This window comes from Aegilops tauschii, chromosome 2, assembly GCF_002575655.3.
Source record: "Aegilops tauschii subsp. strangulata cultivar AL8/78 chromosome 2, Aet v6.0, whole genome shotgun sequence".
Taxonomy (NCBI): Eukaryota; Viridiplantae; Streptophyta; class Magnoliopsida; order Poales; family Poaceae; genus Aegilops; species Aegilops tauschii.
The window spans coordinates 493,236,018-493,261,331 of NC_053036.3; the positions used below are offsets into that span (position 1 = coordinate 493,236,018).

The 25,314-nt window shown below is 46.9% G+C and overlaps 1 protein-coding gene across 1 annotated transcript; it reads left to right on the plus strand.

The window, feature by feature from the left end:
• LOC123497132 (uncharacterized) lies at positions 1-24,881 on the plus strand. The gene is made up of 6 exons (XM_073507275.1): positions 1-499; positions 584-697; positions 1,195-1,293; positions 2,008-2,094; positions 2,186-2,398; positions 24,807-24,881. Exons 1-6 carry the CDS (start codon positions 8-10, stop codon positions 24,879-24,881), a joined length of 1,080 nt encoding a protein of 359 aa, XP_073363376.1. The 5' UTR covers positions 1-7.
• Positions 24,882-25,314: the final 433 nt, after the last annotated feature.

Sequence of the window (25,314 nt, forward strand, 5' to 3'; positions counted from 1 at the left end):
CCCAACCATGCCATCACGGCCACGCGCTCCAGGTTCCACCGCCAACTCCATCGCCGCTGAGATGGGTGCCCAGGGAATCCCTGCCCGGGGCGGCTCCCCTCCCCCTCCCGTCACCACCAAGCACGACGCGTCCAGCACTGGCGAAGCCCAAAGCGGCCCCGTCCGCTCCCCGGCCCCGGAAGAAAGCGACCGCCCGGTGGAGGAGGAGAACTCCCCCGCGGAAATCCCTTGGTACGATAAAATTGAGAACATAGATGAGGAGTACCGCCTGTACTTGAGTTGCATGCGCGTGGTGAATGGCCACCAGATGGTGGTCGTGCCGGAGGGTGGGCTGGACGCGAAGCTGGTTCCACGGAAGAAGGATGGGAAGAGAGCAGCTTCCCGTGCTACTTCAGGGATTGGGAAGAAGGAGGAGGGGAAGGGGAAGGTGGCGGCGATCGCCGCGGGTGGGCATGCGCTGAAGTCTCCCGCGGGCGATTCCACTACGCATCCGCAAAAGGTAAAACCGCTTCCGTTTCCCCTCTCAACTGAGAAGTTGCCGCTCGCCTAATGCAGAGTAAGCACATGTTACCTGTGCGAACAGATTCAGAAGGAGAAGAAGAATGGATGGAGCAATGGTGCTAAGAAGATCAAAGTGGCGGAGAAAGAAGAGAACCCGTCGGCAGAGCCGCATCGGGAAAGACTCAACACTGCTTGGGTAAGAATTTCTTATGTTTTTTCAATTGTTTTTTCCGGCCAGCACTGTTTGTTAGTACTAGAGCTGTGGTTTGTGGTTTATATTTGTGCATGGTTGTGGGTAGACATGCAACATAAGAGTCTATAAGTATGCTAGAATAATACTCCCTCCGTCTCATAATACAAGACGTTTTTGACACTAGTGTAGTGTCAAGAAACGTCTTACAGGACGGAGGGAGTAGTTAATATAGTATGTCTTATACCAATGTGCCTAAATGATGTTGATGCAAACCTACAACATGTATGAAACTAAAAGTACTTAGGACCATGGCGTGTATTCATCAGGAATTAATCTGGTAGTTGCTGGTATCAATATAAAAGTACATACACCTATGAAGTACTTAACATACCTTGTCTCAGTAAGTAGCCGAGTTAGGATTTAAGACTATACTAAAGAAGATATACATTTCAAACTAAAAGAAAGAGAATTTATTTGGCTAAAAAGAATTATTTTTGGAGAAGGAGAAGGGGAATGTGGAGCCGAAGCTGCCTATGGAAACACTGAATACTGTGAAGAGGAAAAGGAAATCAAGTGATGTCCAAAACGCTACTGCTTCGGTGAGAATTTTCTATGCCTTTATGTTTTTCCCAGCCTGCACTATTTGTCAGTAGAGCTTTGGTTTATAACTTTATATATGTGGTTGTCGGTAGATGTATCTTGTACCACATAAGAGTCTACAAATATGCTAGAACAGTAGTATATCTTGTACCAGTGTGCCAAGCTGATATTGATGCTTCCTGCAACATGTGTGAAAAGTACAATACTGCATTCTAAATCACGTTAGTTATGAATAAATGAAATTTGTTGTATACTTGTTAAATATGGAGGGGCATTCATGGTCAATGTTGAATTTTGGATTGCGGACGGGCCTTATTCATTGGAACAAAGGGAGTATTAAAGAAGAGAAATGCATTTCAAACTAAAAATAAAAGACTTTTTTTGGCTAAATAGAATGAACTTAACTATTTTTTTTCTACTCTGTAATTTTTTTCCTCTTACATATTATCCACAAATTACAACCCTTTCCTAATACTGAAACAGTAAAGAAATGTTAGCATCAAGGATATGAAAACTAAAAGTATTTAGGAGCATGGTGTGTATCTGTTAATAATTATCTAGGGCTCATTGGTATCAATATTTAAAAGTACAGACACATATGGGGTACTTAACATACCTTGTCTCGGTAAGTAGCCCAGCCAGGATTAAGACTATATTAAAGAAGAGATGCATTTCAAACTAAAACAAAAAAAATTGCTAAATATTTTGTTTAGAAGGGGAAGGAGAAGGTACCGACGATCATCACGGGTGAGTCTGCGCGGAAGTCTCGTGTGTGCGATTCCACTACACATCAGCAACAGGTAAAATCAATTCCGCTTCCCATCTCCAGTTAAATATGTTGTCGTGTACTAAAGCAGAGTAAGCACATGTTACATACACATGTGCAAATAGGTTCAGAAGGAGAAGAATGGACGCAAAAATGGTTCTAAGAAGATGAAGTTGGTGGAGGAAGAAGGGAAGCCGTCGAAGGAGCTGCCTGTGGAAACACTGAATATTGTGAAGAGGAAAAGGAAATCAAGTAATGTACAAAATGCCGAGTCTCGTACTGCTTCGGTAAGAATTTCCTATGCATTCTTTTTCAGCCTGCACTATTTGTTAGTAGATGTAGATATGTGGTTTATAAATTTATATATGTGGTTGTCGGTAGACGTATCTGTTGGGGAACGTAGTAATTTCAAAAAAATTCCTACGCACACGCAAGATCATGGTGATGCATAGCAACGAGAGGGGAGAGTGTTGTCCACGTACCCTCGTAGACCGATAGCGGAAGCGTTAACACAACGCGGTTGATGTAGTCGTACGTCTTCACGATCCGACCGATCAAGTACCGAACGCACGGCACCTCCGAGTTCAGCACACGTTCAGCTCGATGACGTCCCTCGAACTCCGATCCAGCCGAGTGTTGAGGGAGAGTTTCGTCAGCACGACGGCGTGGTGACGATGATGATGTTCTACCGACGCAGGGCTTCGCCTAAGCACCGCTACGATATTATCGAGGTGTAATATGGTGGAAGGGGGCACCGCACACGGTTAAGAGATCAATAAATCAATTGTTTTGTCTATGGGGTGCCCCCTTGCCCCCGTATATAAAGGAGCAAGGGGAGGCCGCCGGCCAAGAAGGAGGGCGCGCCAAGGGGGGAGTCCTACTCCCACCGGGAGTAGGACTCCTCCTTTCCTTGTTGGAATAGGAGAAGGGAAGGGAGAAGGAGAAAGAAGGAAGGGGGCGCCCCCCCCCCCTCCCTAGTCCAATTCGGACTAGTCCATGGGGAGGGGTGCGGCCAACCTTTGGGGCCTTTCTCTCCTTTCCCGTATGGCCCATTAAGGCCCAATACGAATTCCCGTAACTCTCCGGTACTCCGAAAAATACCCGAATCACTCGGAACCTTTCCGAAGTCCGAATATAGTCGTCCAATATATCGATCTTTACGTCTCGGCCATTTCGAGACTCCTCGTCATGTCCCCGATCTCATCCGGGACTCCGAACTCCTTCGGTACATCAAAACACATAAACTCATAATATAACCGTCATCTAACTTTAAGCGTGCGGACCCTACGGGTTCGAGAACTATGTAGACATGACCGAGACACCTCTCCGGTCAATAACCAATAGCGGAACCTGGATGCTCATATTGGCTCCCACATATTCTACGAAGATCTTTATCGGTCAAACCGCATAACAACATACGTTGTTCCCTTTGTCATCGGTATGTTACTTGCCCGAGATTCGATCGTCGGTATCTCAATACCTAGTTCAATCTCGTTACCGGCAAGTCTCTTTACTCGTTCCGTAATACATCATCCCGCAACTAACTCATTAGTTACAATGCTTGCAAGGCTTATAGTGATGTGCATTACCGAGTGGGCCCAGAGATACCTCTCCGACAATCGGAGTGACAAATCCTAATCTCGAAATACGCCAACCCAACAAGTACCTTTGGAGACACCTGCAGAGCACCTTTATAATCACCCAGTTACGTTGTGACGTTTGGTAGCACACAAAGTGTTCCTCCGGTAAACGGGAGTTGCATAATCTCATAGTCATAGGAACATGTATAAGTCATGAAGAAAGCAATAGCAACATACTAAACGATCGAGTGCTAAGCTAACGGAATGGGTCAAGTCAATCACGTCATTCTCCTAATGAAGTGATCCCGTTAATCAAATGACAACTCATGTCTATGGCTAGGAAACATAACCATCTTTGATTAACGAGCTAGTCAAGTAGAGGCATACTAGTGACACTCTGTTTGTCTATGTATTCACACATGTATTATGTTTCCGGTTAATACAATTCTAGCATGAATAATAAACATTTATCATGATATAAGGAAATAAATAATACTTTATTATTACCTCTAGGGCATATTTCCTTCAGTCTCCCACTTGCACTAGAGTCAATAATCTAGTTCACATCGCCATGTGATTTAACATCAGTAGTTCACATCACCATGTGATTAACACCCATAGTTCACATCGTCATGTGACCAACACCCAAAGGGTTTACTAGAGTCAATAATCTAGTTCACATCGCTTATGTGATTAACACTCAAAGGGTACTAAGGTGTGATCATGTTTTGCTTGTGAGATAATTTTAGTCAACGGGTCTGTCACATTCAGATCCGTAAGTATTTTGCAAATTTCTATGTCTACAATGCTCTGCACGGAGCTACTCTAGCTAATTTCTCCCACTTTAAATATGTATCTATACCGAGACTTAGAGTCATCTAGATTAGTGTCAAAACTTGCATCGACGTAACCCTTTACGACGAACCTTTTGTCACTTCCATAATCGAGAAACATATCCTTATTCCACTAAGGATAATTTTGACCGCTGTCCAGTAATCTACTCCTAGATCACTATTGTACTCCCTTGCCAAAATCAGTGTAGGGTATACAATAGATCTGGTACACAGCATGGCATACTTTATAGAACCTATGGCCAAGGCATAGGGAATGACTTTCATTCTCTTTCTATCTTCTGCCGTGGTCGGGCTTTGAGTCTTACTCAATTTCACACATTGTAACACAGGCAAGAACTCTTTCTTTGACTGTTCTATTTTGAACTACTTCAAAATCTTGTTAAGGTATGTACTCATTGAAAAAACTTATCAAGCGTCTTGATCTATCTCTATAGATCTTGATGCTCAATATGTAAGCAGCTTCACCGAGGTCTTTCTTTGAAAAACTCCTTTCAAATACTCCTTTATGCTTTGCAGAATAATTCTACATTATTTCCGATCAACAATATGTCATTCATATATACTTATCAGAAATGCTGTAGTGCTCCCACTCACTTTCTTGTAAATACAGGCTTCACCGCAAGTCTGTATAAAACTATATCCTTTGATCAACTTATCAAAGCGTATATTCCAACTCCGAGATGCTTGCACCAGTCCATAGATGGATCGCTGGAGCTTGCATATTTCGTTAGCACTTTTAGGATTGACAAAACCTCCTGGTTGCATCATATACAACTCTTCTTTAATAAATCCATTAAGGAATGCAGTTTTGTTTATCCATTTGCCATATTTCATAAAATGCGGCAATTGCTAACATGATTCAGACAGACTTAAGCATAGATATGAGTGAGAAACTCTCATCGTAGTCAACACCTTGAACTTGTCGAAAACCTTTTTGCGACAATTCTAGCTTTGTAGACAGTAACACTACTATCACTGTCTGTCTTCCTCTTGAAGATCCATTTAATCTCAATGGCTCGCCGATCATTGGGCAAGTCAATCAAAGTCCATACTTTGTTCTCATATATGGATCTTATCTTAGATTTCATGGCCTCAAGCCATTTCGCGGAATCTGGGCTCATCATCGCTTCCTCATAGTTCGTAGGTTCGTCATGGTCAAATAACATGACCTCTAGAACAGGATTACCGTACCACTCTGGTGTGGATCTCACTCTGGTTTACCTACGAGGTTTGGTAGTAACTTGATCTGAAGTTACATGATCATCATCATTAACTTCCTCACTAATTGGTATAGGCGTCACAGAAACTGGTTTCTGCGATGAACTACTTTCCAATAAGGGAGCAGGTACAATTACCTCATCAAGTTCTACTTTCCTCCCACTCACTTCTTTCGAGAGAAACTCCTTCTCTAGAAAGGATCCATTCTTAGCAACGAATGTCTTGCCTTCGGATCTGTGATAGAAGGTGTACCCAACTGTCTCCTTTGGGTATCCTATGAAGACACATTTCTCCGATTTGGGTTTGAGCTTATCAGGATGAAACCTTTTCACATAAGCATCGCAACCCCAAACTTTAAGAAACGACAACTTTGGTTTCTTGCCAAACCACAGTTCATAAGATGTCGTCTCAACGGATTTAGATGGTACCCTATTTAACGTGAATGCATCTGTCTCTAATGCATAACCCCAAAACAATAGTGGTAGATCGGTAAGAGACATCATATATCGCACCATATCTAATAAAGTACGGTTACGATGTTCGGACACACCATTACACCGTGGTGTTCCAGGTGGCGTGAGTAGTGAAACTATTTCACATTGTTTTAACTGAAGGCCAAACTCATAACTCAAATATTCTCCTCCACGATCAGATCGTAGAAATTTTATTTTCTTGTTATGATGATTTTCAACTTCACTCTGAAATTCTTTGAACTTTTCAAATGTTTCAGACTTATGTTCATTAAGTAGATATACCCATATCTGCTCAAATCATCTGTGAAGGTGAGAAAATAACGATATCCGCCACGAGCCTCAATATTCATCGGACCACATACATCTGTATGTATGATTTCCAATAAATCTGTTGCTCTCTCCATAGTTCCGGAGAACGGTGTTTTAGTCATCTTGCCCATGAGGCACGGTCCGCAAGTACCAAGTGATTCATAATCAAGTGATTCCAAAAGTCCATTAGTATGGAGTTTCTTCATGCGCTTTACACCGATATGACCTAAACGGCAGTGCCACAAATAAGTTGCACTATCATTATTAACTTTGCATCTTTTGGCTTCATTATTATGAATATGTGTATCACTACGATCGAGATCCAACAAACCATTTTATTGGGTGTATGACCATAGAAGGTTTTATTCATGTAAACAGAACAACAATTATTCTCTAATTTAAATGAATAACCGTATTGCAACAAACATGATCAAATCATATTCATGCTCAACGCAAACACCAAATAACACTTATTTAGTTTCAACACTAATCCCGAAAGTAGAGGGAGTGTGCGATGATGATCATATTAATCTTGGAACTACTTCCAACACACATCGTCACCTCGCCTTTTACTAGTCTTTGTTTATTCTGCAACTCCCGTTTCGAGTTACTACTCTTAGCAACTGAACCAGTATCAAATACCGAGGGGTTGTTATAAACACTAGTAAAGTACACATCAATAACACGTATATCCAATATACCTTTATTCACTTTGCCATCCTTCTTATCCACCAAATAGTTGGGTAGTTCCGCTTCCAGTGACCAGTCCCTTTGCAGTAGAAGCACTTAGTCTCAGGCTTAGGACCAGACTTAGGCTTCTTCACTTGAGCAGCAACTTGCTTGGCGTTCTTCTTGAAGTTCCCCTTCTTCCCTTTGCCCTTTTCTTGAAACTAGTGGTCTCGTCAACCATCAACACTTGATGTTTTTCTTGATTTCTACCTTCGTCGATTTCAGCATCACGAAGAGCTCGGGAATTACTTTCGTCATCCCTTGCATACTATAGTTCATCACGAAGTTCTACTAAATTGGTGATGGTGACTAGAGAATTCTGTCAATCACTATTTTATCTAGAAGATTAACTCCCACTTGATTCAAGCGATTGTAGTACCCAGACAATCTGAGCACATGCTCACTGTTTGAGCTTATTCTCCTCCATCTTTTAGCTATAGAACTTGTTGGAGACTTCATATCTCTCAACTCGGGTATTTGCTTGAAATATTAACTTCAACTCCTGGAACATCTCATATGGTCCATGACGTTCAAAACGTCTTTGAAGTCCCGATTCTAAGCCGTTAAGCATGGTGCACTAAACTATCAAGTAGTCATCATATTGAGCTAGCCAAACGTTCATAACGTCTGCATCTGCTCCTGCAATAGGTCTGTTACCTAGCGGTGCATCAAGGACATAATTCTTCTGTGCAGCAATGAGGATAATCCTCAGATCACGGATCCAATCCGCATCTTTGCTACTAACATCTTTCAACATAATTTTTCTCTAGGAACATATCAAAAATAAACACAGGGAAGCAACAACGCGAGCTATTGATCTACAACATAATTTTCAAAATACTATCAGGACTAAGTTCATGATAAATTTAAGTTCAATTAATCATATTACTTAAGAACTCCCACTTAGATAGACATCCCTCTAATCCTCTAAGTGATCACGTGATCCATATCAACTAAACCATGTCCGGTCATCACGTGAGATGGAGTAGTTTCAACGGTGAACATCACTATGTATCTACTCTATGATTCACGCTCGACCTTTCGGTCTCCGTGTTCCGAGGCCATATTTGCATATGCTAGGCTCGTCAAGTTTAACCTGAGTATTCCGCGTGTGCAACTGTTTTGCACCCATTGTATTTGAACGTAGAGCCTATCACACCCGATCATCACGTGGTGTCTCAGCACGAAGAACTTTCGCAACGGTGCATACTCAGGGAGAACACTTTTATCTTGAAATTTTAGTGAGAGATCATCTTATAATGCTACCGTCAATCAAAGCAAGATAAGATGCATAAAAGATAAACATCACATGCAATCAATATAAGTGATATGATATCGCCATCATCATCTTGTGCTTGTGATCTCCATCTCCGATGCACCATCATGATCACCATCGTCACCGGCGCGACACCTTGATCTCCATCGTAGCATCGTTGTCGTCTTGCCAACTATTGCTTTTACGACTATCGCTACCGCTTAGTGATAAAGTAAAACAATTACATGGCGATTGCATTGCATACAATAAAGCGACAACCATATGGCTCCTGCCAGTTGCCGATAACTCGGTTACAAAACATGATCATCTCATACAATAAAATATAGCATCATGTCTTGACCATATCACATCACAACATGCCCTGCAAAAACAAGTTAGACGTCCTCTACTTTGTTGTTTCAAGTTTTACGTGGCTGCTACGGGCTTAGCAAGAACCGTTCTTACCTACGCATCAAAACCACAACGATAGTTTGTCAAGTTGGTGCTGTTTTAACCTTCGCAAGGACCGGGCGTAGCCACACTCGGTTCAACTAAAGTGAGAGAGACAGACACCCGCCGGTCACCTTTAAGCAACGAGTGCTCGCAACGGTGAAACCAGTCTCGCGTAAGCGTACGCGTAATGTCGGTCCGGGCCGCTTCATCTCACAATACCACTGAACCAAAATATGACATGCTGGTAAGCAGTATGACTTATATCGCCCACAACTCACTTGTGTTCTACTCGTGCATATTACATCAACGCATAAAACCAGGCTCGGATGCCACTGTTGGTGTTGAGGATATAACCCTTAGAGTCACCCGCCAGGAGGGGCCGGGTTACTCATAATGGTCATCACGCGAAGCCCAGTACCGAGCTTGAAGACGGTGGGTCAATGATGGTCCTAAGACCCGGAGATGGCTTAAGGCCCATAGTAATAAACCGCCGTATGGCAAGACTTTAGTGTAAGGCAAGAATAGTTAGGAGTCCGAGCGGCACACTATTATGAGCCGGCCGGGACTCTGAGGGCCGCTGGGCGTCAACCTCTCTATATAAAGGGACGACCCGGCGGCGGTTTAGGGACAAGTAAGATCTCGTCGAGAGCCAGGCATAGCAATTAAGCTCCCTGGTCATCGAAACCATAAGCAATACCACATTGACTGGACGTAGGCTTTTACCTTCACCGTAAGGGGCCGAACCAGTATAACCCCCATGTTCCTTGTCCCGTTTAACCCCTTTAAGCTTCCTAGTTGCGATGGCTCCACGACTAAGTCCTAGCACGAGGACATCTGCCGTGACAATTCCACGACAGGTGGTGCCCACCGTGGGGCCAGCGCATGGTGGATTTGAGTTCTTGAAGGGCAGCTTCGAAGGGCTCAAGGGATATGCTGTGGGCCGGATGACCAAGAGTCGTCGCGGCAAGCTCTACATCGACGTGCAACCTGGGGCCTCGACGCCGGCTCAATTGAGTACGGGTACCGGGTCCCCTTCGGCGGAATTCATGTCTTCATTGGCAAGATTGGTGAGCCGGGCCCTGAGCCGGATCTCTGCGCCGGTCTCATCGAGACGGCTCAGCGTGCACGACCCGCCCGGGCTCGATCTGCCTTGAAGCATGCTTTTGTGGGATGTGTTCATGGAGGACTCTCTGTAGGGTCTGGATCTGGTGATGAGACAGCCGCCGGTTCTGACGGCGAGTCGTCCACAGATGAGTCAAACTCGTTGTATCAACTTCAAGATGGTAGGCTCAGGGATTGTTCCGATGGTGACAGTATTCCGGACCCTTTTGAGCCGCCGAGCCGGGTTGGAATCTTCATGGCTGGTGCACAGCCTGTTCAAAACCCTGCCGCTGGGTCAGGAAACCCGGTACCCTCGCCGGCTCAGGTGCTGATGGATCTCACGGACAAGATGACGGCCCTGTTGACCGCCACGGTTGACCCGGCGGATCAGGCTCAGCATGACGCGGAGGTGGCGCAGTTAAAGTTAGATCTAGTGAAAGCCAAGGAGGATCTGGCGGCGGAAGGGATCAGGATGGCTGCGGAGAGGGCGGCTCTCGACGCCCAGACTCAGTTGATTCAGGCGCAGTCCTTCCGGCTCATGATGGATCAGAACGCGTCCAATGAGGTCATGAGAAGGAGGCATCAAAAGGCCCAATCTCGACTCCCTCCGGTCTACGATCCTCAAAACCTCTTCAACACGCCAGGTGCAGGGTCTAGTAACCCGCCGGAGATCATAGTACCCGGAGCTGGGACACCAATTCAGCCCCAAGTAATGGGACCTCCCTGGGTGAACCCTGCCCCGCCTCAGTACGTGCCAATACCACCGGGTCATTATGCCAACCCGCTGGAAAACATGGTTGCCGCGGCGGCACGGCTGGCGGCTCTCCCAATTGATGGTGATTCTCCAACGGCGGTTGAAACCCGCCGGGTCAGGGAGCTCCTTCAGACGGCTCTGGCGCAGCAAGAGGCGTACTCTTATAGCCGGGACAGGATCCATTCAACCCCTTGTCCAGGCCGGAGCCCGAGTTATAGCAGACACATGGTTTCAGCGACCGGCTCAAGTAATGTCCGACGCCATGACTTGCCACCTGGCCATGGCCCGGCTCATAACGGAGCCTTTCACGCGACAGACCAAGACAGAGCACGGCAAGAGGCAGAGCAGGTACCTCAGTTGACGGCTTACCAGACACCCCCGGCTTATCCGACGGCTTCCGTCGACGTGGGTATCCCTACAAGGACTGGAGGTGTCCCTTGTTTAGTGCCGGCTCTCCGCAACGAACGTCTAACCAAGGACTTCAAAGGGCCTAGGAAGGTGCCTAATTACACGGCTGATTTACAACCCGGGGCCTGGATCGAGAGTTACAAGATGGCCATGGAATTGCTGGAGGTCAGTGAAGCGGCGATGGCCAAGTACTTCACCATGATGTTAGATGGGACTGCCCGCATTTGGTTGAAAGGGCTGCCACCGAATTCCATCGGGTCTTGGGCTGAGCTAAAAGCCCGGTTCATCCAAAACTTCAAAGACACCTGTAGGCAGTCTATGTCAATTGTGGATTTGACTAACTGTAAACAGCAGGAGGGTGAGTCTACAACACATTGGGTTCGTCGGGTGAAAGAGATAATACATTCATCTGATAAGATGGATGCCGGCTCTGCAGTCTTAATGTTGGAACAGAATTGTCGTTTCTTGCCCCTGAAGATGAAACTCGGGCGGCTCAAGCGTGATTGTAATGATATGGGTACGCTGATGGCGGCTCTCGTCAAGTATGCCGACTCTGATAGTACCAAGGACCCCGCGTCGGATGATGAAAGGACAGGGAAGGGAAAGAAGAACGGCAATGGCAAGGGTCCTCAGCATAACCCGGTGAACCAAGGAGGTGGCAAGCGTAAGGCCGACGGCAGCCTAGAGTTCGTGGCCAACGCCAGCTCACAGGGTAATAACCAGCGACGCAAGGGGAGGCCACCTCCCCGAGCCGGCGGGTCAGGCCCGACGCTGGAGCAGCTGTTGAATGAGCCTTGTCCAAGGCATGGCTCTAGGGAGAAGCCAGCTACTCATCTATGGAAGGATTGCGCAATCATGAAGGCCTTTAAGAATTCCAATGCCTTTAATGGCAACAATGGCCTGGGCGGCGGCTCAGGCGCTGGCAGTTTTCATGGCCCGGGCGGCGGCTCAAATCCTAATCCTCAGAATGGTCAAGGGGGCTTTAATCAGCAGTCTGGCCAGGGTCATCAACAGCAGCAGGGGGGTTATCAGACCCATCCAAAGTAGCTTAACGGTGGACAGTATCACGTATTTACCACCAGTCTGTGTAAGCGAGATCAGAAGCTTCATAAGAGGGCTGTGAATGCTGTTGAGCCGGCGGTTCCACGCTATTTAAGATGGTCGGAGCAACCTATTGTGTGGAGTAGGGAGGATCACCCTCCCCGGGTTGATAATCTGGGTCACTTGGCCCTGGTGGTGGCTCCTCATGTGGGAGGATATAAGTTCACTAAGGTGCTTATGGATGGAGGCAGCAGCATCAACATCCTCTATTATGAGACTTTCCGTCGTATGGGGTTGATTGATAAGAACCTCAGCCAGTCCAATACTGTTTTCCATGGCGTGGTGCCTGGTAAGTCGGCTTATCCAGTTGGTAACATCGAATTGGAAGTGGCCTTTGGAGACGAGTACAACTACAGGGTGGAAAAATTGACCTTTGAGGTGGTCAAGATAAGAAGTCTGTATCATGCCATATTTGGGCGGCCGGCTTACGCCAAGTTCATGGCACGGCCGTGTTACGTGTATTTGCAGCTCAAGATGCCGGGTCACAATGGGACCATTACGGTTCATGGCAGCCGGAAGGTGGCCTTGGAGTGTGAGGAAGGCGATGCGGCTTATGCAGAATCTGTTTGTGCAACGGAGGAGTTGAAGTTTTACAAGGACAATGTTGACCCAACAGATATGACCTCTCTGAAAAAGCCGACTACGGAGCATGAGCCGGCAATGAAATTTAAGTCAGCTGATGAGACTAAACTTGTTGATTTCGTTCCAGGTGACTCGTCTCAGCAGTTCAGCATCAGTGCCAATTTGGATCCGAAATAGGAAAGCGCGCTCATCGAGTTCATCCGTGAGAACAGGGACATCTTTGCATGGAAACCTTCTGACATGCCAGGTGTACCTAGAGAACTCGCTGAGCACACTCTCAATGTTGATCCGAAATTTAAGCCGGTCAGGCAATTCCTTCGACGGTTTAATGAAGAGAGGCGGAAAGCCATTGGTGAGGAGGTGGCCCGGCTCTTGGCGGCCGGGTTTATTGTTGAAGTCTTTCACCCAGAGTGGTTAGCTAACCCGGTGCTCGTGCTCAAGAAGAATGGCACCTGGCGGATGTGTGTGGACTACACGGACTTAAACAAGGCATGTCCGGCTGATCCTTTCGCTCTCCCTCGTATTGATCAAATCATTGATGCCACGGCGGGTTGTGAGCGTTTAAGTTTCTTGGATGCATATTCTGGATACCATCAGATCAAAATGGCAGTTAAGGACCAGGAGAAGACGGCGTTCATCACTCCCTTTGGAGCCTTCTGTTATGTGTCTATGCCTTTTGGACTCAAGAGTGCACAGGCGACTTATCAGCGTTGCGTGCAGAACTGTCTTCATAACCAGATTGGGCGCAATGTTCATGCCTATGTGGATGATATTGTGGTTAAGTCCAGGGAGAAGGAAACCTTGATAGATGATCTGAGGGAAACCTTTGATAATCTCCGGATCTACAAGATGATGCTTAACCCAGCCAAGTGTGTTTTTGCTGTTCCTGCAGGCAAGCTCTTGGGTTTCCTGGTTTCTAACATAGGCATTGAAGCTAACCCGGAAAAAATCAAGGCAATCACCTCTCTGGCTAAGCCGGCGTGCATAAACAATGTCCAGCGCCTGGCGGGTCGTATCGCTGCTTTAAGCCGGTTTATAAGCCGTTTGGGTGAGAAGGCCATGCCGCTGTACCAGTTGATGAAGAAAACTGATGACTTTATCTGGAATGATGCCGCTAATGCTGCTTTTGCGGATTTGAAGAGACAGCTGGCTGAGCCCCCAGTTCTTGCTGCTCCGGTTGATAAGGAGCCCTTATTACTGTATGTAGCTGCTAACACACGAGCCGTCAGCGTGGCTGTGGTGGTGGAGCGCAAGGAAGAGGGTAAAGAGTATCCGGTTCAGCGGCCGGTTTATTACGTCACCGAAGTGCTCATCGAGTCCAAACAGCGGTATCCACATTGGCAGAAGCTTGTTTATGGTGTGTTCATGGCAAGCCGGAAGCTTAAGCATTATTTTCAGGGTCACCCTATCACTGTGGTTAGTTCTGCCCCCCTTGGAGATATCATCCAAAACAGAGAGGCCACAGGGAGAGTGGCTAAGTGGGTTATAGAACTTGGGCCTCATGGTCTGAAATACGTGCCACGCACTACTGTTAAATCTCAAGCTTTGGTGGATTTCATCAACGATTGGACAGAACTACAGGTGCCTGAAGAAAAGCCGGATAATACATATTGGACCATTCACTTTGATGGGTCTAGGCAATTGGAGGGCTCGGGGGCTGGAGTTGTATTGGCTTCCCCTAAAGGTGACAAGTTTCATTATGTGCTACGGTTGATGTTTCCTTGCACTAATAATGCGGCTGAGTACGAGGCCTTGCTCCATGGTCTTCGGATGGCTAAGGAGATGAGCTTGAGCCGGGTAAGGTGCTTCGGCGACTCAGACTTAGTGGCTCAACAAGTATCAGGCAAGTGGGATTCCAAGGACCCTCTCATGGCGGCTTATCGCCGTGAAGTTGATGCCATTGCTGGACACTTTCAGGGTTACCAAGTAGAGCACATCGATCGCAGGAAGAACGAGGCGGCTGATGCATTAAGCCGGCTGGGCTCTCAGCGAAAACCGGTGCCGCCTAATACTTTCCTGGACATCTTGCATAACCCTTCTGTTAAGGTACCTACAGAGGAAGATTTGGTTGTCCCTGACCCGGGGGCATAGTTGGTAGCGGCTCTCCACATCACCCCGGACTGGACGGTGCCATACTTGGCTTACGTGACCCGGGGAGATTTGCCTGAGGATGAAACTTTGGCCAAACAAATAACCCGGCGGTCTAAATCAATGGTTGTTATCAATGGTGAGCTGCATCGCCGCAGTGTTACGGGAGCGTTCCAGCGTTGTGTCTCCCCTGAGGAAGGTCATGAAATCTTGCGTGAGATTCGCGAAGGGGATTGTGGCCATCATGCCGGCTCAAAATCCCTTGTGGCCAAGGCTTTTCGTCATGGTTTTTATTGGCTGACGGCTCATGCTGATGCGGAGGACTTGGTCAGTAAATGTGATGGTTGCCAGAGGTTCTTGCGACGGGCTCATGTGCCGGCTCAGGAGCTGAGGATGATACCAATCACTTGGCCATTTGCGGTCTGGGGGCTTGATATGGTTGGGCCTTTTAAAAGGTCCAAGGATAAGAAGACTCACCTTTTGGTGGCAGTTGACAAGTTCACAAAGTGGGTTGAGGCAGAGCCCGTTAGCAAGTGTGACGCAGCCACAGCGGTTCAGTTCATGAAAAGGGTGATTTTTCGCTTTGGTTTTCCGCACAGCATTATAACTGACAATGGGACTAATCTGTCTAAAGGCGCCATGGAGGAGTTTTGTCAACGTGAGCATATTCGACTTGACGTTTCCTCAGTGGCTCACCCTCAATCCAATGGTCAAGCTGAGAGGGCTAATCAGGAGATTTTGAAGGGTATCAAGCCCCGGCTTTTGGTCCCTTTGCAACGGACGCCGGGTTGTTGGGTGGAGGAGCTACCCTCCGTGTTATGGAGCATCAATACTACTCCTAACAGGTCTACGGGTTACATGCCTTTCTTCATGGTTTATGGAGCGGAAGCAGTCCTCCCCAGTGACATCCGTCATGACTCGCCTCGAGTGGCGGCTTATGTTGAGGCGGATAATGAACAGGCGCGCCAAGATGCTCTTGACTTGTTGGACGAACATCGTGATGTGGCAGCAGCTCGCTCAGCGATTTACCAACAAGACCTGCGCCGTTATCACAGTCGCCGAGTCAAGTCCCGGGTCTTCCAGGAAGGTGATCTGGTGCTCCGGCTCATCCAAGATCAAACAGATGCACACAAGTTATCCCCGCCTTGGGAAGGACCCTTTGTGGTCAGCAAGAACTTGCACAACGGGTCATACTACCTTATTGACGTTCGGGAGCATAAAGATTCACGCAAGTCGGAAGAGGAGACCCGTCGGCCGTGGAACATAGCTTAGCTTCGGCCTTATTACACTTGAGCCGCCGGCTCTCATAATGTACATATTTCTATAGCCATGTGTATATTATGTTAAATAATAAAGCAGGACTTCTGTCCTTTTCTCCTCCAAAGGTAAAAGTGTTGTTTCCATTACACCATCCCATGGTCACTTGGAGGTGGATCCGGCTTATGCATCGTATTCGAATCTAGCCGTACGCAATATAATCACTTGGGGGCTTCCTGTTCAAACATAGGTCGTATTCGAACCAAAGAGAACATAGCTGTCGATACCCACTTGATTGGCACACTGCCGAGCTCATTGGGGAGTTTTCTTGATCATATTTGAATCATAGTTTAACCCCCTTTGGGAACCGACGTGGATCGTATTCGAATCAGTGTCGTTAAACAACTTTTAAGGTCATTTGGGGGCTTCCTGTTCAAACATGGGTCGTATTCGAACCAAAGAGAACATAGCTGTCGGTACCCTCTTGATCGGCATCGCCAAACCCACTGGGGGCTATATGATCGCATTCGAATCTTAGCTTAACCCCTTTGGGACGGGTCTCTGGTCATATTCGAACTGGAAGCCCCTAAGTTTTGATTTTCTGATTTACAACAAGTTCTTCTGGTTGTATCAACAGTGTACACGGCGGTTCTTATTCCGCCGACTTAACTTTGATTCACAGTGTTCGTCACACACAATAAGCATTATCAAAACTGGTAAACCGGAGTTGAGGTATCAACCTTATTATCCGGGTTACATAAACCGGACGTATACTTGAAGGCCTGTAAGTATGCTATTATGGTTACATCAAGGATATAATTGAGGACCAGTCTGTGGTGACTTAGATTCATATTCCGGGTTATCTGTATGAGACTATGATTCTCAGTGCGGTAAGCCGCCTAGAGACTTGTGACTTGTTTTTCTATGCAGGATGGTTAAAGACAGCTATTTGAGCTTAAGGAAAATAAATGATCAATTGTGACCCGGAGAAGTATAAGGAAGCAACTTCAATGGAGTTAACCATTCAACACGTGCACGATGGCACGACAAAGTTAAAATGTTGGTCCTACTCTATTACAAGACTCCCCGAGTCCAAAAGGGTGAAGCATTGTTTAACAAGCATAATCATGGGCCGCCTAAAGAGTCAAGATGCCTGCCGGGTCGAAGCTTCCGGCTCATCCCTCTCCGCTCCTCCGGCTGTTCCTATGACCTGGAAAGTTGACGATTTCCAGTCAATGCCGCTCAAAGCTTCAAATTGAGCCTCCTCGTCAATTAACCCGGCCGGGTCAACTTCCGGGGCGAAGGTATGCTTACGAGTCGGAGGGATCAAGCTGATTGCTTCGTAGCGTGGAGTGGGGATCCTCTGATTCTCCGAGTCATAACCCGGCTGATACTTGGTGAGGTCGGTGTCATTCCCAATTAAGGTAGCCACTGGGCGCATACTCTTCACACAATCAGCAAAATCTTTTTGGTCAAAGGGAGTGCCGTCTTCCTTCAGACTGGGATATCCAAGCGCGAACTCTGCCGGGTCTAGCTCCGGGAGGAAAGCCTTGGCCCGGCTCAGAGCGGCTATGGCTCCGGCTCTTGCAGAGGCCCGTCGCAGCTCTTGAAAACGTTGAGGAAGAACGGCAAGCCGGCGAAGCACGTCCGCCAGGTGAGTCGGAACCTCATTGGACAGGGCCACAATGGCCAAGGCGCGTTGTGACCCGGTGTAGAGTTGTTCCACCAGAGTGTACACGGCCTTCAGTTTGGTCAACACATTTTGGTTGAGGTTGGCGCTTCTAGGACCTGTTTTACAACATTAGGTAAGCCGCTAGTAATGATGGGAATTATGAGACATAGAGAATGTAAACTTGTTGAAAGTCGGCAGAATGACTTACCGAAGATTGCGGCGACCATCTGTGACACATGGCGCTTTAAGCCGGAGAGTTCGGCGGTTCTCTCCGTCAGAGCCTTCTCCGCCTGTTCGGCCCGGCTTACCAGAGCAGCCTTCTCTTCGGCCCAAGTCTTCCTTTCAGCTTCAAACTTCTTCTTCAGCTTCTCTTGAGCAGCAACACTGGATTCAAATTTGGCGTTGGCCTTCCGGGTCTCAATTTCCTGAGTCTTCAGGCGGTTCTTCAGCTCAGAGATATCAGCCTCAAATTTCTTGCAAGCAGCATATACAATTTCCGGGTTATAGTATGAATAATTATTATGCAACTTTAAAGTCCCAAGCATTTTCCAAGCAAAGACACTTGGCACTTGGGGGCTAATGCATGTCAAAAGTTTCTATCTACAAATTACCGGTTCATGGAAGTAAGCCGGAAGTTAAGTCTACAACATATTCTATCATAAGTAGTAGACTTGGGGGCTAGTATGGTAAAGATGACTATGTGGTAAGCAATAGAGTGGTACCTCAGACTTCTGCTGTATCTGCTTCACCATGTCAATCTCCAGGTCCTGGCTGCTGTGCACCTGATTGACATAGCCGGAGATGATATCTCCGATGCTCAAGTTAGCGTAGTTGGTGATGTCCAGCCTGGCCCTGCGGCACTCTAGCAACTCTTCCTTGGCAGAGCACTTAGCCAGCACAGTGGGTCTCCCCGGCTCGACAAACTCCGTCCGGGTGATTACCACATCCGGGTCATCGGCCGGCTGAGCCGGGCTGGAGATCTCCGGGTTAGCAGAAGTCTCTGTGATTGGCTCGCCGGTTGGAGCGGTGGCTTCAGGAGCAGAGGCAGCGGGCGGCTCTTGAGCTGAAGCCTCCGGTTCAGTCAGGACCGGCTCTTCGACCGGGTTATTCTTCTTCGCTCTTTTACTGAGCTTTGCTTGAGCACTGAAAGGACAAAAGGTTAGTACAAAAGCATGAGTAAGATAAGTACAACATAAGATGATTATCATTACCCGGGCGCGGTCTTGAAAGCCGGCAGGGTAGATTGCATAGAATCACCAGAGGAAGGTGAAGTTTCCTGATAATTGGAATCAGACGAATTGAGCGGTTGACGAGTGACACCCACTAAAGGATGACAAGGGTATAAGTTGGAGATAACCTCAGTCCGGCGCTTTCTTGATGCCTCAGGTAAGCCGGAGGAGAGGTCTGCATCCTTGCTGGCCCGGGTTTGCCTCCGGCTCTCATGAATCTGTTACTTCAAAAGAAATTGAGGATCTTGATAAGCTAAAGGATGCGAAAAGCTTACTTTCCGGGTTACTCTTCGGACTTCCAGCCTTGGCAAGGGGTCCGAGTCGGAGGAAAGTATAGTTACCTCTTCAGTTACCGGGTTACTTGCTCCGGTGTCATCCTGTGGATAATCAAGTTAATAAGGTGGTCAAAAGACAGATGAAAAGCGGAAACAAAAGAAGAGTCTAAGAAATTAAGGATTACCTCTGACTCGGAGCTATCATCCAGCTGAAGCAGCTCTGAGGCGGTAGGCTTGCTTCCCTTTTTTCGGGGAGCGGCTCTCCTAGCGGCTTTCTTAGCCTTTCTGGCTTTTTTAGCCGCCTCATGGTCATACTTGACCTTCCAGAACTTATCATCAGCCTGAAAAATACAATGAAGACTTCTTAAGGTTCAGATGAAAACTATCTAAGGAGAAAATAAGGTGTTCAGATCAGTGGCTTACCGCTGGGGCCGGGTTAGTCTTGCAGAAGGGGCTTAAGCCGGTCCTCCCGCAGTCTGTCAAGCTCTCATTCAAGAGGGACTTGGTCATGTCGTCAACAACGTCTTCAGGAAGATCATTGCGGCTGTGTCGCAGAGGGTCATCTTTCCGGCCCGTGTAATCACACATTAAGCCGGGGCGGCGGCTTAAGGGGATCACCCGCCAAGAGATCCAGACCCGGACCAGATCAATGCCGTTGAGGCCATTTCCCAGGAGATCCTTAATTTTGTTGATGGTGGGGATCAGAGGTTGACGCTCGGCTTGAGTTAGTTTATCCGGCAGGGAGTGACTTGGCTCCAGACGCAGGGCACGAAAGCCTTATCCTGGCAGTAGAACCATGTCTGGTTCCAGTCCTTTGGATGGCTGGGCGGCTCAGCGTAAGGAAAGAGGCAGTCTCTACGGCGTTGAATAAAGATTCCACCAAGTTCCAGGCTCGGCCCGTTGGCGCACTCGTTTTGGCGGTTCAGATAAAATAGCTCTCTAAAGAGCAGCAGACTGGGCTCTTCTCCAAGATAGACTTCGCAGAATACTTGAAAGTTGCAAATATTCGACACGGAATTGGGTCCTATGTCTTGCGGCCGCAGATCAAAGAAATTCAGCACATCTCTAAAGAATTTTGAGCCGGGCGGTGCGAAGCCCCGGCTCATGTGATCAGCAAATATCACCACCTCACCATCCCTTGGTTGCGGTCTCTCCTCCAACGGGTCAGGGGCACGGTAAGACATGACATCCTTCTTGGGCAGGTAACCCGTCTTCACGAAGTCCGCTAAGGTTTCGTCAGTAACACTGGATCTCATCCAGTTGCACGTGATGGGTGCCTTGGGAGCTTTGGGTGGCATTGTGAAAGACGGAAGCCTATGATAAAAGGAAATGTCCGGTTCAATTATAAGCCGGAGGAAGTTTACAGTTAAATGTTTAAAGTGGCGGCTTATGAAGGGGCCTAATGACATATGGCTAAGTGCATCGGGTTATCTAAGCCGTTGAGGGCGTCGTCAGTAATTCCAGTTGTCTAAAGCCCTATTATGAATGAGCCGGAAATTTCTACAGCGTGTGGCCTCTTTTAAGCCGGAGATATGAGCCGCCATAGCTAAACAGATGCAATTTTTGACTAAGTGTGGCGCAAACAAGTTTCACAGATCACAGTAATTATTCTGGATCAAACGATCGACTGGAAAGGGAAAGTTTCTAGACCTAAAACAGACGCAGAAGAAGTTAATAGGTTTGAATGGAGCCTTTATGCAATGAGAAGGGATCTATGTACATTGGGAGCGGGTGTGAAACAACTACCGCAACAGTTCTATACAGTCCAAAGATCAAGAAAGGGTGGTAATAATGAAATCTATCAAGAACTCGCGATGAACGGCGAAGAACACGGGAAGAACAGCAAAGAACCCTAATGTGGATCTACTCTATGGAGTGGCAAGGGCTTACGGGTGCTGGTGAGTCGCGGAGGTTGCCGCCGTTTTCTCTGGACACGTCAGGTTGATGCAGCGGCCGGAGTTGGTGAGGACGAGGAGATCCGCGGCGGCGGGGGAGCTCGGGCGACAGCACAGTGGCGAGAGGAGGAAGAAGATGGAGGCGACGAGTGACTGAGAGACTCATGGGCCGGGCTATTTATAAGGTGAAGCTCATAAGTGGGCGCGAGAAACAAGGAGGTCACGGCGTGATTATCTCGCCCCAGAGGCGCCTCGATTTTCGGGATAACCATTAAGGATAAGATCCGTTGGGATTTAATGGAATAAAGAAATGAACTTAATGGAAGATGACGTCATGGCGGGTTATCAGGAATCCAGAAGATGACGTCACGGCGGGTTAAAACCTTCGCACAGATGTAAGCCGGAGAATTTTCTTTCAAGGGGATTGAAGATTGACATGAGCCGGCTCAAATCAATCTGGGGCCTAATGTTGAGGATATAACCCTTAGAGTCACCCGCCTGGAGGGGCCGGGTTACTCATAATGGTCATCACGCGAAGCCCAGTACCGAGCTTGAAGACGACGGGTCAATGATGGGCCTAAGACCCGGAGATGGCTTAAGGCCCGTAGTAATAAACCGTCATATGGCAAGACTTGTAGTGTAAGACAAGAATAGTTAGGAGTCCGAGCGGGACACTATTATGAGCCGACCGGGACTCTGAGGGCCGCTGGGCGTCAACCTCTCTATATAAAGGGACGACCCGGCGGCGGTTTAGGGACAAGTAAGATCTCGTCGAGAGCCAGGCATAGCAATTAAGCTCCCTGGTCATCGAAACCATAAGCAATACCACATTGACTGGACGTAGGCTTTTACCTTCACCGTAAGGGGCCGAACCAGTATAACCCCCGTGTTCCTTGTCCCGTTTAACCCCTTTAAGCTTCCTAGTTGCGATGGCTCCACGACTAAGTCCTAGCACGAGGACATCTGCCGTGACAATTCCACGACAGTTGGGGAACGTAGTAATTTCAAAAAAAATCCTACGCACACGCAAGATCATGGTGATGCATAGCAACGAGACGGGAGAGTGTTGTCCACGTACCCTCGTAGACCGATAGCGGAACCGTTAACACAACGCGGTTGATGTAGTCGTACATCTTCACGATCCGACCGATCAAGTACCGAACGCACGGCACCTCCGAGTTCAGCACACGTTCAGCTCGATGACGTACCTCGAACTCCGATCCAGCCGAGTGTTGAGGGAGAGTTTCGTCAGCACGACGGCATGGTGACGATGATGATTTTCTACCGACGCAGGGCTTCGCCTAAGCACCGCTACGATATTATCGAGGTGTAATATGGTGGAAGGGGGCACCGCACACGGCTAAGAGATCAATAGATCAATTGTTGTGTCTATGGGGTGCCCCCTTGCCCCCGTATATAAAGGAGCAAGGGGGAGGCCGCCGGCCAAGGAGGAGGGCGTGCCAAGGGGGGAGTCCTACTCCCACCGGGAGTAGGAGAAGGAGAAAGAAGGAAGGGGGCGCCCCCCTCCCTAGTCCAATTCGGACTAGCCATGGGGAGGGGTTCGGCCACCCTTTGGGGCCTTTCTCTCCTTTCCCGTATGGCCCATTAAGGCCCAATACGAATTCCCGTAACTCTCCGGTACTCCGAAAAATACCCGAATCACTCGGAACCTTTCCGAAGTCCGAATATAGTCATCCAATATATTGATCTTTACGCCTCGGCCATTTCGAGACTCCTCGTCATGTCCCCGATCTCATCCGGGACTCCGAACTCCTTCGATACATCAAAACACATAAACTCATAATATAACCGTCATCTAACTTTAAGCGTGCGGACCCTACGGGTTCGAGAACTATGTAGACATGACCGAGACACCTCTCCGGTCAATAACCAATAGCGGAACCTGGATGCTCATATTGGATCCCACATATTCTATGAAGATCTTTATCGGTCAAACCGCATAACAACATACGTTGTTCCCTTTGTCATCGGTATGTTACTTGCCCGAGATTCGATCGTCGGTATCTCAATACCTAGTTCAATCTCGTTACCGGCAAGTCTCTTTACTCGTTCCGTAATACATCATCCCGCAACTAACTCATTAGTTACAATGCTTGCAAGGCTTATAGTGATGTGCATTACCGAGTGGGCCCAGAGATACCTCTCCGACAATCGGAGTGACAAATCCTAATCTCGAAATACGCTAACCCAACAAGTACCTTTGGAGACACCTGTAGAGCACCTTTATAATCACCCAGTTACGTTGTGACGTTTGGTAGCACACAAAGTGTTCCTCCAGTAAACGGGGGTTGCATAATCTCATAGTCATAGGAACATGTATAAGTCATGAAGAAAGCAATAGCAACATACTAAACGATCGAGTGCTAAGCTAACGGAATGGGTCAAGTCAATCACGTCATTCTCCTAATGAAGTGATCCCGTTAATCAAATGACAACTCATGTCTATGGCTAGGAAACATAACCATCTTTGATTAACAAGCTAGTCAAGTAGAGGCATACTAGTGACACTCTGTTTGTCTATGTATTCACACATGTATTATGTTTCCGGTTAATACAATTCTAGCATGAATAATAAACATTTATCATGATATAAGGAAATAAATAATACTTTATTATTGCCTCTAGGGCATATTTCCTTCAGTATCTTGGACCACATAAGAGTCGATCAATGTGTATATCTTGTACCAATGTGCTAGCTGATATTGATGCTTCCTACAACATGTCTGAAAACTACAACACTGCATTTTAAATTACGTAAATATGGAGCGTCATTCATGGTCAAAGTTGCATTTTGGATTGCGTGTGGGCCTTATTCATTGGAACGAAGAGAGATGCATTTCAAACTAAAACTAAAAGACAATTATTTGGCTAAATAGAATTCATTTGACTATTTTTTTTCTACTTTGTATTTTTCTCCTCTTATACATATATCAACACATGACAACTCTTTAAAGCAGTAAAGAAATGTTAGCATCAAGGATCTGTTTAATGATGTTTTCACTTGCTGCCTTTGGTGCAAGCGTGGATCGTTGTTATATATACCTCAAGAAAGTGATCTATGGAGGGAGGACTGGCATGAGCCATGTCATGCTTTGAGCTGCCTCGAATAAATATCATGCAACTATGTTAGTGCTGATCTGGATGGAGCAAAATAGCGTCCAGCCAGGCCCAACGAAGCCGGCACACTCGCTTTCATCACAGTTTGTTGTTTAGTGATCCAACAGATGATCTCTCTAGTATCCTAGTAAACATATTAAACTCATGGTGCTTTGCATCTTTCGGCACACTTTGACTAGGCAAGTAGGGCAAGTAGAATTTTTTTAGACGAATCAAAAACTAGAGTTGTGTTTCTGATGGAATTCTAAAACATATTACATGTCTGCTTCTAACCAATCTGCATTTTTATGACATAGTCGTGTGGTTTCCTTTTTCTTCTCTCAAAGTTTCAAGTAATGAATTAATATGTGATCCTGATTTTTGTCGCACTTCCAGACTGACAACAGAAAGCCACAACTTCGGAGATCTGCTCGACTTATGCTCAGTCCACCTGAAAATGATCATAAGTAGACTTTAGAGTAACGTCTATTTTGGGAGAATCAAAATAGATTGCTTTATTCAAAATACTTTCCTTTATCTTGTTGTTTGGAATTCTTCGGATACATTCCATGTATATGTTGGTTCTTGAATTTTACAAGCGCCTAGTCAGACTATCTAGTAGTCTATTGGATATGGTAGTTTTTTCAAGTAATTGGCAATAGTGTCGCCTTTCAATTACAAGAACATGGTTGTTTTACAACTGCTTGTACAAGCGACTATTTTGGGAAGTATAGTTGAGGCATGTGGACTACTCGTGAAGGAGGTAACTACAAGAATTTTGCACGGATATCTGCTAGGGCTAGGTGCGCCACCACCAGATAAATCATTCTCTGTCCATTGAAAACCCGGCAATTCCTCTTTTTCCAGGCATTCCATAGGGTGTAGATCAAATTCCTGTTTTGCA

Coding starts and splice junctions, on each gene's coding strand:
- LOC123497132 (XM_073507275.1), top strand. CDS start 8: ATGCCATCACGGCCACGCGCTCCAGGTTCCACCGCCAACTCCATCGCC. Junction 1,294..2,007: donor TCCAAAACGCTACTGCTTCG/GTGAGAATTTTC, acceptor TATTTTGTTTAG/AAGGGGAAGGAGAAGGTACC. Junction 2,095..2,185: donor CCACTACACATCAGCAACAG/GTAAAATCAATT, acceptor ATGTGCAAATAG/GTTCAGAAGGAGAAGAATGG.